The 12,238-nt window shown below is 44.2% G+C and overlaps 1 protein-coding gene across 1 annotated transcript; it reads right to left on the reverse strand.

Moving 5' to 3' along the window:
* Nucleotides 1-223: 223 nt before the first annotated feature.
* PPDPF (pancreatic progenitor cell differentiation and proliferation factor) lies at nucleotides 224-12,176 on the reverse strand. Its single transcript, XM_020809390.3, has 5 exons — nucleotides 11,989-12,176; nucleotides 6,859-6,949; nucleotides 3,363-3,440; nucleotides 2,098-2,194; nucleotides 224-662 (listed from the first exon to the last, which is right to left on the reverse strand). The coding sequence occupies exons 2-5, from the start codon at nucleotides 6,911-6,913 to the stop codon at nucleotides 548-550; spliced, it is 345 nt and encodes a 114-aa protein (XP_020665049.1). The 5' UTR covers nucleotides 6,914-6,949; nucleotides 11,989-12,176; the 3' UTR covers nucleotides 224-547.
* Between the last annotated feature and the right edge of the window lie 62 nt (nucleotides 12,177-12,238).

The following is a 12,238-nucleotide window of genomic DNA, read 5'->3' on the forward strand; positions in this document are numbered from 1 at the left end:
CACACATACATTCCACTCTCTCCCCTTTTGTTCTTCTAGCAATACATTAATTTCTGAATGGTTTTTAATTTTTGGACCTTCTCAATGACACCACCCTGACCTCCTCCACCCTTTTGTTACAGCTGTACTAACACCTGGATGTTTGAGAACCGCCAGGGCCATTATCATGCAACTCATTCATAATCTGTCGCCATTCTAAAAAAAAAGTCAAGCTTCACTCAAGCCATTTAAAAGGCTGCTTAGGTTTTATTAGTTTCCATTAGACGAGTACAAAAAAAAAAGAACGAGAAAGAGATAAGCTTTATCAAGGCAAAGAGATGTTGTTTCATTGACCAAAATAAAGTAGAAAAGGATGGTGTAAAAGGGTGGTGTTTTTTTTTTTAATTGCCGTTTTTATTTTTATAAAAACCTAGGTCTAAGTAGTACTCGAAGCAGCCTGACTACTCTACGGTGGGATGAGGGGGGGGGGAAGGGGGAGGGAGTGGGAAATGGGCTCTGACTCCTAGCGTTCCAACTCAGAAGGGCCAGCCAGCGGCCATCAGCATCCTTATGCGGTGGGACCGGCACTGGGTTTGCTGGGTTCACTGGCGTGGCGTTTCCTCATCACATCCTGAGCCAGGCCACATGTGATCACCGCGTTGGCTACCTGGAAAGTGCCCGAGCTATAAGATTTTTTAAAAAAAGGTGAAGGGGGGCAGAGAGAAAGCACAAAGGTTAGACAGGAAGAATAAGGTTCACAGTGAGTTTCATTCAATATTTTATGAAAATATTTACAAGTGGCCCTATACCGATGCCTCTTCAGCGTGGGGTGCATTCATAAAATAAACTTTAAAAGTACAGTGGTGCCCAACGGGTGCTCCGTTTGACGACAAAATCGCATCATGATGAACTTTTTGCGACCGCAAAACGATGTTCCCTATGGGAGACTTTCGCTTTCCGATGATCAGTTCCCTGCTTTGGGAACCGATCATCACAAAGCGATGATTTTTTAACAGCTGATCGGCGGTTTCAAAATGGCCACCGGGTAAACAAAATGGCCGCCCACTGTATTTTCGCACGGATTCCTCGCTGCATGGGCAGCAAAAATGGCCGTGCTATGGAGGATCTTCACTGGACGGTGAGTTTGAAGCCCCTAGGAACGCATTAATCTGGTTTTAATGTGTTTCTATGGGCTTTTTAAAATCGCATCATGACGTTTTCGTTCTACAGCTATTTCGCTGGAACGAATTAACATTGTGATGCGAGGCACCACTGTATTAAAAAACAGTCCAAATGCTTCAAAACAGAGATGCAGAGACTTGGGGGCTTTGGACTAAATTTCCCAGAATCCCCACACTGTGTGTAAAGCTTTCTCTGTGGTTGTACCCTGGTAGTAAAATATGCTGTGTGGGGATTCTGGGAGCTGTAGTCCAAATGTTTCTAAACAGATGCAGAGATGTGGGGGCTTTGGACTACAACTCCCAGAATGCCCACACAGCGTATTTTACTACCAGGGTAAAACCACTGAGAAACCTCTACATGGAGTGTGCTGTGCTCAGTGGTGGGTCCTGCCCCACAACCCTTCTTAATGACCAGACAGATACACAAAGGGGGAGATTTTTAAGGAGACAGCAATGTTCGTCTCTTCCAGCACATGCAACAAAAACAAAAGTGGAAGAATCGTGGCATTTTTTAAGACTTAAAAGAGTTTTATTTCAGGGCAAGCTTTTGTGAACTACAAGTCGACCCAGGCAAGCTCTTTTTAGGGTACACCCTTGAACCCCACACCTAAGCCACCCACTGCATTTTTATTTCCAGAAATCAAGACTAGGGATCAGAAAAATGACTTTTAGGACCGGCTTGGGGAGATGTGGGAATGGCAGCCCATTAATGTAACTTCTCCAAACTCTAGTTAAGATCTCCCGTTGGTAATTCCAATGCAAGAGTTTGCCCATGAGAGGCCAACACCCTTCCGGACAACGACGTCCAGAGGTGGAACTGCTTTCTACATTTTTCTTTCCCAGTTACACGGCCACGTACAGCTTTACAGAAACACCATTAAAACACACACATAAGGACATGGATCGTTCCTTTCAGCCTCGGCCCAATAATACGTACTTCTCTGGGGATTCCGAAACAGTTGTCATTACTGGATGGGTTGCTTTTCCAAAGAAGAAGCTGGCCCACCAATGCCCCGGATCAGACTTGGGGAGACCTGAAAATACACACACACACACGAAGACATTGTCAATATCTTACACCAGAGAAATCTGAAAAGTTGTTACCAAAAGATCTCGGGAGACAGGTTTGTACGACCTACAAGCCTCAGCTTGCTTCAGCTCCAAATTTATTTATTTAAATTCTTTATATGCCACCTTTTCCCCCATAGGGCAGTGGTCCCCAACCTTGGGCCTCCAGATGTTCTTGGACTTCAACTCCCAGAAATCCTGGCCAGCAGAATGGTGGTGAAGGCTTCTGGGAGTTGTAGTCCAAGAACATCTGGAGGCCCAAGTTGGGGACCACGGCCATAGGGGACCCAAGGCAGCTTACAACAGATAAACCAATTTAAAAACACTATACATATATATTTTTTTTAAAAACACACACAATTGAACACATATTAACGTTAAACATCAAATTTGAAAACATTTAAAAACCTGTTAAGTTAAAAACCAGTATTCCTGGTTTTAACGTGCAGCTTATTTTGCCAATTTAGTCAGGTACTAGAAATTTCAAGTACAGGAATATTTTCCAGAATGTCCATGGTGGCAACAGTGGAGCGAGAGAAACAGAGCAGAATGAAAAGCAGCCACACAAAAGACTAATGGTCCAGTATTCCCTCTTCTGTATGTGTGCGTAAGATCTTATGTGCACTTGCCTGTCTCAAGGAAATATGCCAAGCTATTAGAGTTAGCCTAGCAATCAATGATCCATCCATCCTAAAAGAAAAACATTTTGCAAAGTGTGGTTCTATCTGTTAAGCCGTGTTCTTCGTAGAGACTAGCAGTTCCTTAACAAGGTTCACTGAAAAAAAAGGCAGTCATGCTGGGAAAAGCTGAAAGCAGTAGGGAAAGAGGAAGCTGGAATGGGAGATGCCGTGACTCAATAAAGGAAGTGGTGGCCTTTACTCTACACGATCTAAACAGGGCTGTTAATGGGAAGATGATTCAGACATCATTCATTCACAGGGCTGCCGTAAGCCAAAAGGCACCTGATGGAACACACAACCACATAATGGTAGGGCTGCTTCTCAGCAAATCTGTCTTAGGGTTTGGAGAGGTTTGGGGGCTGCACCCTGCAAAATGCCCCAGCTAGCCTGATTACCCTCCCTAACAAAAGCTTCCTCAAAGGGGGCTCTTCAGAACCGAAGCCAAAATACTGACCTGGATGGTGTGGGATAACTTCCCCAGAGTACTCTGCACTTCCACAGGAGCTGTTGCTGGAAGTGGAACCCAGACGCCCTGCAAGACAAAACAGCAAACCCATTCAAGACCCAAAGAAGTGTGATCACAGGCAGTACTCTGGAATGCCTAATTCATTCATTTCCGGGCAATTTCTGTACTTTTCATTGAAAACAAAACAAGAGTGGGTGAATAGTAAATACAAAACACACATACACGCACACACACAAAACACCCCAGTGCCTAAGAAGAATGTAATAATTTCAAAACAATTTGACAGGAACATGAAAATCTTTTCAGCCCAGCAATCAGAAAATTCTCAGGGAAAATGCATGGTTTTCCTTGAGTTCCTGCCTAATTTCAGCAAGAAGAACATCTGACCTAGAGGTCACTATAACAAAGACATCCTCTCGGCATCCTTGTCGTACAAGCCTCATTGTAAGCCAAACTTTGTGTCCAAATACTGGGACGAAATTACTTGGGAGAATGAGAATACGCAAGGTTTTATACAAAGACACACAGAAACAAGGGGAAACATGGAGACTACAGACTCCATGTTTCCCTGGCACTGCAAACATACTCAGTTCACACCTCAAGTGGACTGCAAGGCATGCAAGAAAATCCACACTGAAAGAACACAGTCAACCTTTAAGGAGCTACAACTCCTTGCTTTTATTTTTATTACACACGCCTCATTTGTAACTGTCCGGCTGGGATGCAGCCAATAACCGATTTCTCAGTTATGCATTTAGAAGAGTTGGAATTTTTCCATAATGAAGCTCTAATAGGACTTTGAGGGTGGGCATATAGCCTGCATTTGGGATCTGGTGCAAGCTCTTTTACCACAAGCACATGATGTATGGGGAGTAGCGCTCCAACCTACTGATTTATGCCCAAGTTGGACCTTTTTGATGCAGTAGTAGAGCTATTACTTCTGGGGGGTCTGGCTGGACTGATTCCCCAACGGATAGATGGAAGGCTTGTTTTAAGGAGGATTTCTCTCTTTCCTCAGTAATCAGACACATCCCTTTCTTGCTGTCTTGACAGCACCCTCAGTTTGTCTCAACTGCTGAAAATTAAGGAGCAATGCAGCTCCGGGCATTACAGAGGTCTTCCGTTAGCACCAAACCAAGCAAGACATTCCAGCGGGGAAACAGATTCCAAACTATTTTAAGACATTTTCCTTACAGCTGTTCTAAGGGAGTTTGCTTAGGGAGAGAACAAAAAAAATAAGGCTTTTTGAACCTATGTTGGGGTGCCAATCCCAGTAAACGCCGTGGTTCTTTGGGATAAAGCAAGAGAAAGAGGGAATTCAACCTGATGTGCCTAGAACATGCGCAATGTGGAAGGCACAGCCATTTCCAGGTTAAGAATCCTGCTAGTGCATCTAGGGACTCCCAGCTGATTGATAAAATACAAGCGCTTGTACAGTTTGATGCAGCCTTTGGCTTGTTTAACCAAGCAACAGCTGCTCTATAACTTTGTTGGCAATTCTCAGGACTAGGGCAGTGGGAATGGAAAATCGATCTCCACTCCATCTCCCAGAAACCCCCCCCCCTTACTACTGCTACTTTTAGACAAACGGCTCAGGGCTCAGAGCCCAGAGAAAGACGAACAAGGACATCCTGCAAGCAGACACGGACGGGGCTGATGCCAAATCAAAAAAGTGTTTGTTTAGCAAAACTGTTGGATGTGGCCTTCTAAGGTGGTGGTTTCTATGCCATGCCTTCTCACCCCACAAATATCTGAAGAATATTCTCTTGGAAGCGATAGAAACATACTGGGAAAGTCTGGACCTAAGTAAGAGACTATACAGGGTTTGCAGAACTCAAGAAGAAAAATCGGAGCATAGAAAAGTTTGGTAGCCTAGCCTCCAATTCCCAGAACCACACCCACGACCCAGTGGGGACTACAACTCCCAGAGTGCATACTGCTGGAGCACTCTGGGAGTTGTAGTCCGCAAAATTAAGTTTTCCAAACTCGTGACAAGACAGAACTTTCTCCCGTGATTTATCTTTTCAACCCTGCAGAGAAAGCTAGGGAAACCTTTGCTTCTCCCCTCAAATGTCTTGTGCACACCAAACAACCACAAAGGAAGTGGTTGTGTTCCTAACCAGGTGAATTAGCTGGCCAGTGTGTTAGAACACTGCGGGAACTAAAAGTGAAAATCAGCGAAGTTTAATTCATCCCAGTCTTGTGTCTTTCCTGTAGAAACCCAGTCTACTGTTCTGACGGATTATAACATATTCCTTTATGAAAAGCATTCCAGAATGCCCACAGAAAGGAGGGGAAAAAAAGAATATTTCAATGAACGGGAGAAATGAAATGCCATTTAGGGGCTACACCACATCCTGCCACAGGATTTACTGCATAACAAGGGCAGTGTTTCTATACAGAAGGAATACATGTATTTACCGTATTTTTCCATGTATAAGACTATACTTTTGTATAAAATCTTTAGACTAAAAATCGAGGGTCGTCTTATACACGTAAGCTGAAGAACATAAACAAGTGGAGGGGAAAGCAGGGATCAAAGCGATCCTGCAGCACTTTCATCCCTTTCCCCCTACACTTGCTAAGCCCCACTTAGATTTCTTAATTTTGGATTAGAAAAGTGGGGGGTGTCTTATACATGGGGGCGTCTCATACACGGTATCTGTTTTGTCCTTCAACTGCTGGGATCAGAGTCCCCAAAACAGCTTCCAACTTCTCTCATAGTCCAAGAAATAGAGAGATGTTAATCCACAGGAAAAGTTGCTCTGTTTTCCATCCACCAAGAAACCTCTCTGCTCAAGTTCAGAGAGATGCCGTTCTGAATTCACTGCGGGACACTTGCACTGCTTAACATGGAGGTTTAAGGTTTTTATCTTCTCAGTCCTCAGTGTGACGACAGACTACCTTGGATGAAACCCACCACCAGATCCTCTGATGAGACCCGTTTCTTTGTTTACCCATATTCTTCACACAGACTACAAGAACTTCAGACCAATCTCTTCCCCCAAGCTACCAAATCTCCTCCATCCCAAGAATGCTTACTTTTAACATCTCGCTGCATCAAGAGGAAATGGTCTCAAAAGCTTGTTTATTTGGTCATCCCTGCACCCTTTGGATTGTCCTTGGATTACAAAGGTTATTGCTTGAATAAGGAGCCAGGAATTTATCTGTACCAACCCAGCTCTCTCTGCTTTGGTTAGAAAATATGGCGCATCTTTACAAGGGACATGCCGTTCCTCTTCTCTCCTGGTTGGGAAGAAAAGTCCACCACTCCTATTTCTCCCTTTTGATTATGCCTTAAAGTTTGACTTCAGCACCAGGGCACGTAACCCTTTTTTTTTTTTTGCCCACATTTTCCATTCCTGCATAGCAGCACCCACGTGGCCAGGTTAAAGTGTTTCTTAGCCCTACTAACACCAATCCTTGGTGTTACTTGAATCCAAGCTTGCTTTCATCCCAACAATGCCATTTCCCCCCAGCTCACTTCTATAGTAGTCGTGGGTTGCCACAAGGGAGCCGCTTGACGGAATTGCTGCCATGTTTCTTGATCTTCGTTCTTCTGCAAGTTGTAAACCCTGGGAAACAAAATCAACAGTGTTCTCAGGAGGAGGGAAGCAGCCGTCAAGGAAATCAGTATAAACAAGCAAGGGTTTCTATACTATGTCTTTTACAAAAGACCAAAAGCAGAAAGAAAAAAGTACAGTATTTAATTTGCAGGCGCTGCGAGAACCTCCTGCAGATCTAAGAAAATGGTACCCCTTGAGCTACGTTACATCAGCCACAGATCAAGGTTTTTTGGAGTCATACCCCAATTATTCTTTATTGCTAACTGACGTCAATCTGTCATGGAGAACAGACAGAGATGATAGTATTTGTGACACAGCTGACTACTCTATGCCAACCCTGAGTGCTCACTGGAAGGACAGATCCTGAAGCTGAGGCTCCAATCCTTTGGCCATCTCATGATAAGAGAAGACTCCCTGGAAAAGACCCTGATATTGGGAAAGAGTGAAGGCAAGAGGAGAAGGGGACGACAGAGGACGAGATGGCTGGACAGTGTCATCGAAGCGACCAACATGTATCTGACCCAGCTCCGGGAGGCAGTGGAAGACAGGAGGGCCTGGCGTGCTCTGGTCCATGGGGTCAAGAAGAGTCGGACAAGACTAAACAACAAGACTACTCTATGAGCCCACTGTTACAAACCGAGATCATTGACCAAGTGGGTTGTTTAGACCCTGCTTCACAAACCGCTTATGCTTATGCCATCATCCTCTGGATAAATGGTGCCTGTCTCTCAATCTAGTCTATGGGATAGGCTGTCTGAAACATTTCTTCGTGTAGTAGAAGCTAAATAAGTGACATTTATTTGAATGGCTGCACTTAAGGAATCACTGCAACACATTTCACAAGAATATATACTTGTTGTCTGAGAGGAGACTGGGATGGGATCATTGTGTAGCTCTCTACTATCTTGCATTCAGGATCCTCCTCAGACACAGGACAGGCCTAGACAAGACAACTGCCCAAGGCAATAGGCCATCAAAACTTCTGAGAAGGAAAACACAGTCAGCAGGGTTCATCACTATGGCTGTAGTCCTGCAGCTTAGCACAGAAAGTCACAACTAGAGTAAGCCCATTGAATAGATGCATCTTGAAGAGCACCTGACTCACCAAATCCCCAAGGATTCAATGGGTCTACTCTAGTCACAGGGTGGATAAAAACCAATGGCTTTCAAAATTAAAAATAGATTTAAATCATGACTTAAACTTAAAATATCATTTTGATCTAAACCATGAAAAATCCCAATTTTTAAAATTTTGCTTGCAATTTCAAATCAAACCCATTCTGCCAATTTAATTTGATTCCAATCCACCGCTAGACGAAGCAACAGGATTTCAGCCGCTGATTCATACTCACTGTCGTGTTCTTTGTACTTGGTTGGGCAACTCAAGACAAAATTGGATGTAGGAACAACAACAGTCTCCCCTTACACTCAGTCTAGACCTTGGGGCAGACAAAGAAGTCCTTCTGCCTGTTCCAAAGTTCAGCATGATGTAAGACCAAGTCGCAGGCACCAACTAAACAACAGGTCCCAGGCTACTGCATGGAACAAGATGGGAAGAGAGTGAAAAATAAATAAATTAAAGATGGTTCTTAAGCTGGGTCTTCTAGCTGCTCCTTCTAGTCACCAGATAGCCAAAGGAGACAACCAGCACAAAAGACAACAGAGGGGCTCCATTCCCCATAAGAAGCCAACATTTTGATGGCAGTCTTCTCTCAGCTTTGAGCAGATGCTTGCCTACATATCACAGTCAGCAGACCTGTTCTGCAAAATATATTCTGCCACTTCCTAGCAGACTTTAATTAACAGGTAAGGACTACCTAACTGGTATGACCACAAAATAGAGAAGGAATAATAAGCTGGTTAAATGCAGTAAGGCTCCCATCTGACCTTCTTGGCTCTAACTCAACAGATTTTACTGGTCTTTTGAGGACACTGGAGTGGAATTTCATATGCACAATAGACAATTTCAACATCTCAAGTCTGCACCCAAGCACTCATGTGCACAGCACAAAATATACTGTGTATGCTACAATGACATGCTATGAAGGAAACTTTCTAAAACTTAGGAACTGAGAATGCACTAAAGCATGTTTCCAGTGCCATGTGGGTGTACCAACACATAGACAAACACCCTATGTAGTTAATGGACAGTTTAGTCACCGGTTCTCAAATATGAACTGCAGACATGGAGGGATTTCCAACTCCTGCGAACCCTAGTCACCATGGTCAACAGTCAGACATTCTGAAAATTAAAGCCCCAAAACATTTGGGGGCCAAAGAGTGAAAAACCATCATTCTAAATCATCTCTAAGCTCAGTGGCTATATCAGAACAACAAAAGATTCAAATCTAGCTTTTGCTTCCTTGCTAATTTTTAACCAACATAATTACAGTACTACTTCTGGGAATGAATACAAAGCTGAGGTTCTTATGAATGCTAAACTAGAATTCTGAGTTTTAATTTATTATTATCAGAGAAAGAGAGATTTCCCTAAGGTTTTCCATAAGTCAAACAAACTGCTCCATACAGCCAAGAACTTTGTGAGATTCATAAATTCAGAACAGCTCCACAACCCCAGTGACTTTCCATGGCAGATTAGTGTGTAGGTTGTATGACTATAAACATCTGTTTAATTATTTTATTTTCCAATTTTTACTCTGCCCATCTAGATTCAATGAATCTACTCTGGGCGGCTTACAAACAAAATTTAAAACAATCCATCTACAATAAAAGAGACTATTAAAAAGAATGTAGGAATTAACTCTATTCTCCCTTTTTGGGACAATGTGTGTAATGTCTTTTTTTTTAGTGACACTAAAATATGGCAAGACTTTGAAATCTAGTCCTTTTTGTTGTTTAGTTGTGTCCGACTCTTTGTGACCCCATGGACCAGAGCACGCCAGGCCCTCCTGTCTTCTACTGCCTCCCGGAGCTGGGTCAAATACATGTTGGTCGCTTCAATGATACTGTCCAACCGTCTCGTCCCTCTTCTCCTCTTGCCTTTACGTTTTCCCAACATCAGGGTCTTAAAAAACAAACCAATCACTCAATCTGAAATTTTATTTCAAAGGACCCCCCAACCACAGAATTAAAAGTTTCCTTCAACTTTAATCCAGCTGCTCTACTTAAATTTCCAAAGACTTATCGACTGGTGATGAAATCTGGAAGCAAGACAGGCTATTTAAATGTCAAAAGATCATATAATATATATATATATGGCACTAAAAGGGTTAAGCCTTCCCACAGGAAACCAGAAATCTGGTTTATACCAGTTCACACACATCCACCCCAATGCACTACATACTATTGCCAGTACTGGCTTGCATGCAGTCATTTCCTTTCGCATGGGGCACATGTAGGAGCGCAACATTAATTTCGAAGTAGTAGATAATTATAGAATCACATGCTGAACTCTTTAAAAAGACAACGAACTTGCAATTTTTTCTTTTTAAAAAAAAGGTTTTTCCAGGAAAGGGTAAAGAACACTGTATTATCCAAGAACATTCTATTAGCTCAGAAGAGGGGGTGGTAATCCTCAATTCTTTTGTCTCCTTCCCTACACAGTTCTTGTGCATAGTATTGCTCATTCTTTGCTTCTTTTTTTTTAAAGGGGTGGAGATAATTTTGCTGGAAACTGCCCAGCAAAGCAGCAAAAAACCGGATTGAACTGGTTGGCTGCTGTTCCTGCAACCTACACATATGGAGTCTAGCTCTTCCTCCCCCCCCCTCAAGCCCTTTGCATAAATCAACAAACACGATCCGTGTCTTTCGTGCACGCTGGATCAGCAATTTGGGAGCGGAAGCGGGCGAATGCTAGAAGCCCTTATCAAAATAAAATAAAATCAAGCGGTGATCGGATCAGGGATTCGGCTATCTGGAGTTGGGGGTTTTTTGTGCCCTCGGCCATTAGGACCCAGAAAGGTGCCATAATTATCAGCCCACGAACTAAACAACCAAAAACATTCCTTCCAACGCGTTAAACATTAAGCAGGATTCCCGGAGGCGGCAGGGAGGGACAAAAACAAAGTCCAATGCCTCCACCCGCTTTATTTACGGGGAAAAAAGCGAGTAAATGCTTCCCAACCATTCAACCGGGCTGACGATGCTTTCCGAGTGACCAGAAGGGCGGACGCAGAACAGAACGTTTGAGACCCCAAATGGAACGTTCGACATAAAATGATGGAACGTTGGAACGTTCGACAACAAAGGATGGAACGTTCAGACATTCTCTTTCCTCTTTCGCAAACGCGGAACAATCAGTATAGTCGGGAAGCAAAATCAACTGTACTTTTTTAAAAAAAATCTGCTTAAGAGGTCCCCCACCACCAGTGGAAAGCACAGCCCAACGCATAAAGTCTCGTGTTTGCTTTCACGACTGAGACCCACCCTGCCACTTTTAGTTTTTTTAAGAGAAACGTGACGCAAACAAAGCCACACAACCGACAAGACACATAACAAACGTGCCTTCCAAATTCTACACCCCTTGACTCTCCCCCTTCCAAGGCTCTGCATGCGGGGCTTACTTTGGAGTAAGCAAGCCCCGCATGCAGAGAAAGTTACGTCGCTGTGAGCGCCACGAGGCTGACTCTCGAGAAACCCATACGTTTGTGTGTGTGTGTTGGAAGAGTTCAACCACAAACGCAAACCGCTGGCAGGCTTGTGTGACACCCCCCCACCCCACACGGAGGTCCACTCAGTTCATCTGCTCCGACGGTTTAAAAATGAACCCGTGTTTAAGGAAACGTGTGACTCGGTAGAAAAAAAAATTACGTTCAGGGACAATTAAGGGGAGGTCGTCCTGGCCTGATCCTGAAGACTCGTCGATATGCCAGAGGTGGCTGCAAACCCACCCACCCCTGCAAACTGTGTACACAAATTACATAGGCATAAGAGAACCAAAAAAATCGGCAGGGAAAAAAAACAACGAATAGAAGTTTGGTTCCCGTCCAGCGTCTTGCGGGGAAGTTTTCGGGCAGGGCTCCAGGATGGAGCCCAAGCTAGCGATCCAAAAAGACACGAGGAGAAAGGAGAGAGAGAGAGCCCGTTACCTTAACGCGTTAGTGCTGCGCCCAGCAGAATCCGACCGGCTTGCGACCACAGGTGACCTGGCTCGGGAGGGGGGTGAACGCTAGGCTACGGAGCCCATTTGCAAAGGAGCTACCGGGAGCAGACTCCACGACCACGAGACAACACCGAAGCGCCGAGGGATGTTAAGGGCGGAGGCGGTCCCCGCGCCGCCTTATATAGGCGCCCGGCCCCGGCCCGATTGGCTGCGTCAGCGCCGGCCACGCCCCCGGC

Source organism: Pogona vitticeps, chromosome 4 (genome assembly GCF_051106095.1).
Source record: "Pogona vitticeps strain Pit_001003342236 chromosome 4, PviZW2.1, whole genome shotgun sequence".
NCBI lineage: Eukaryota > Metazoa > Chordata > Lepidosauria > Squamata > Agamidae > Pogona > Pogona vitticeps.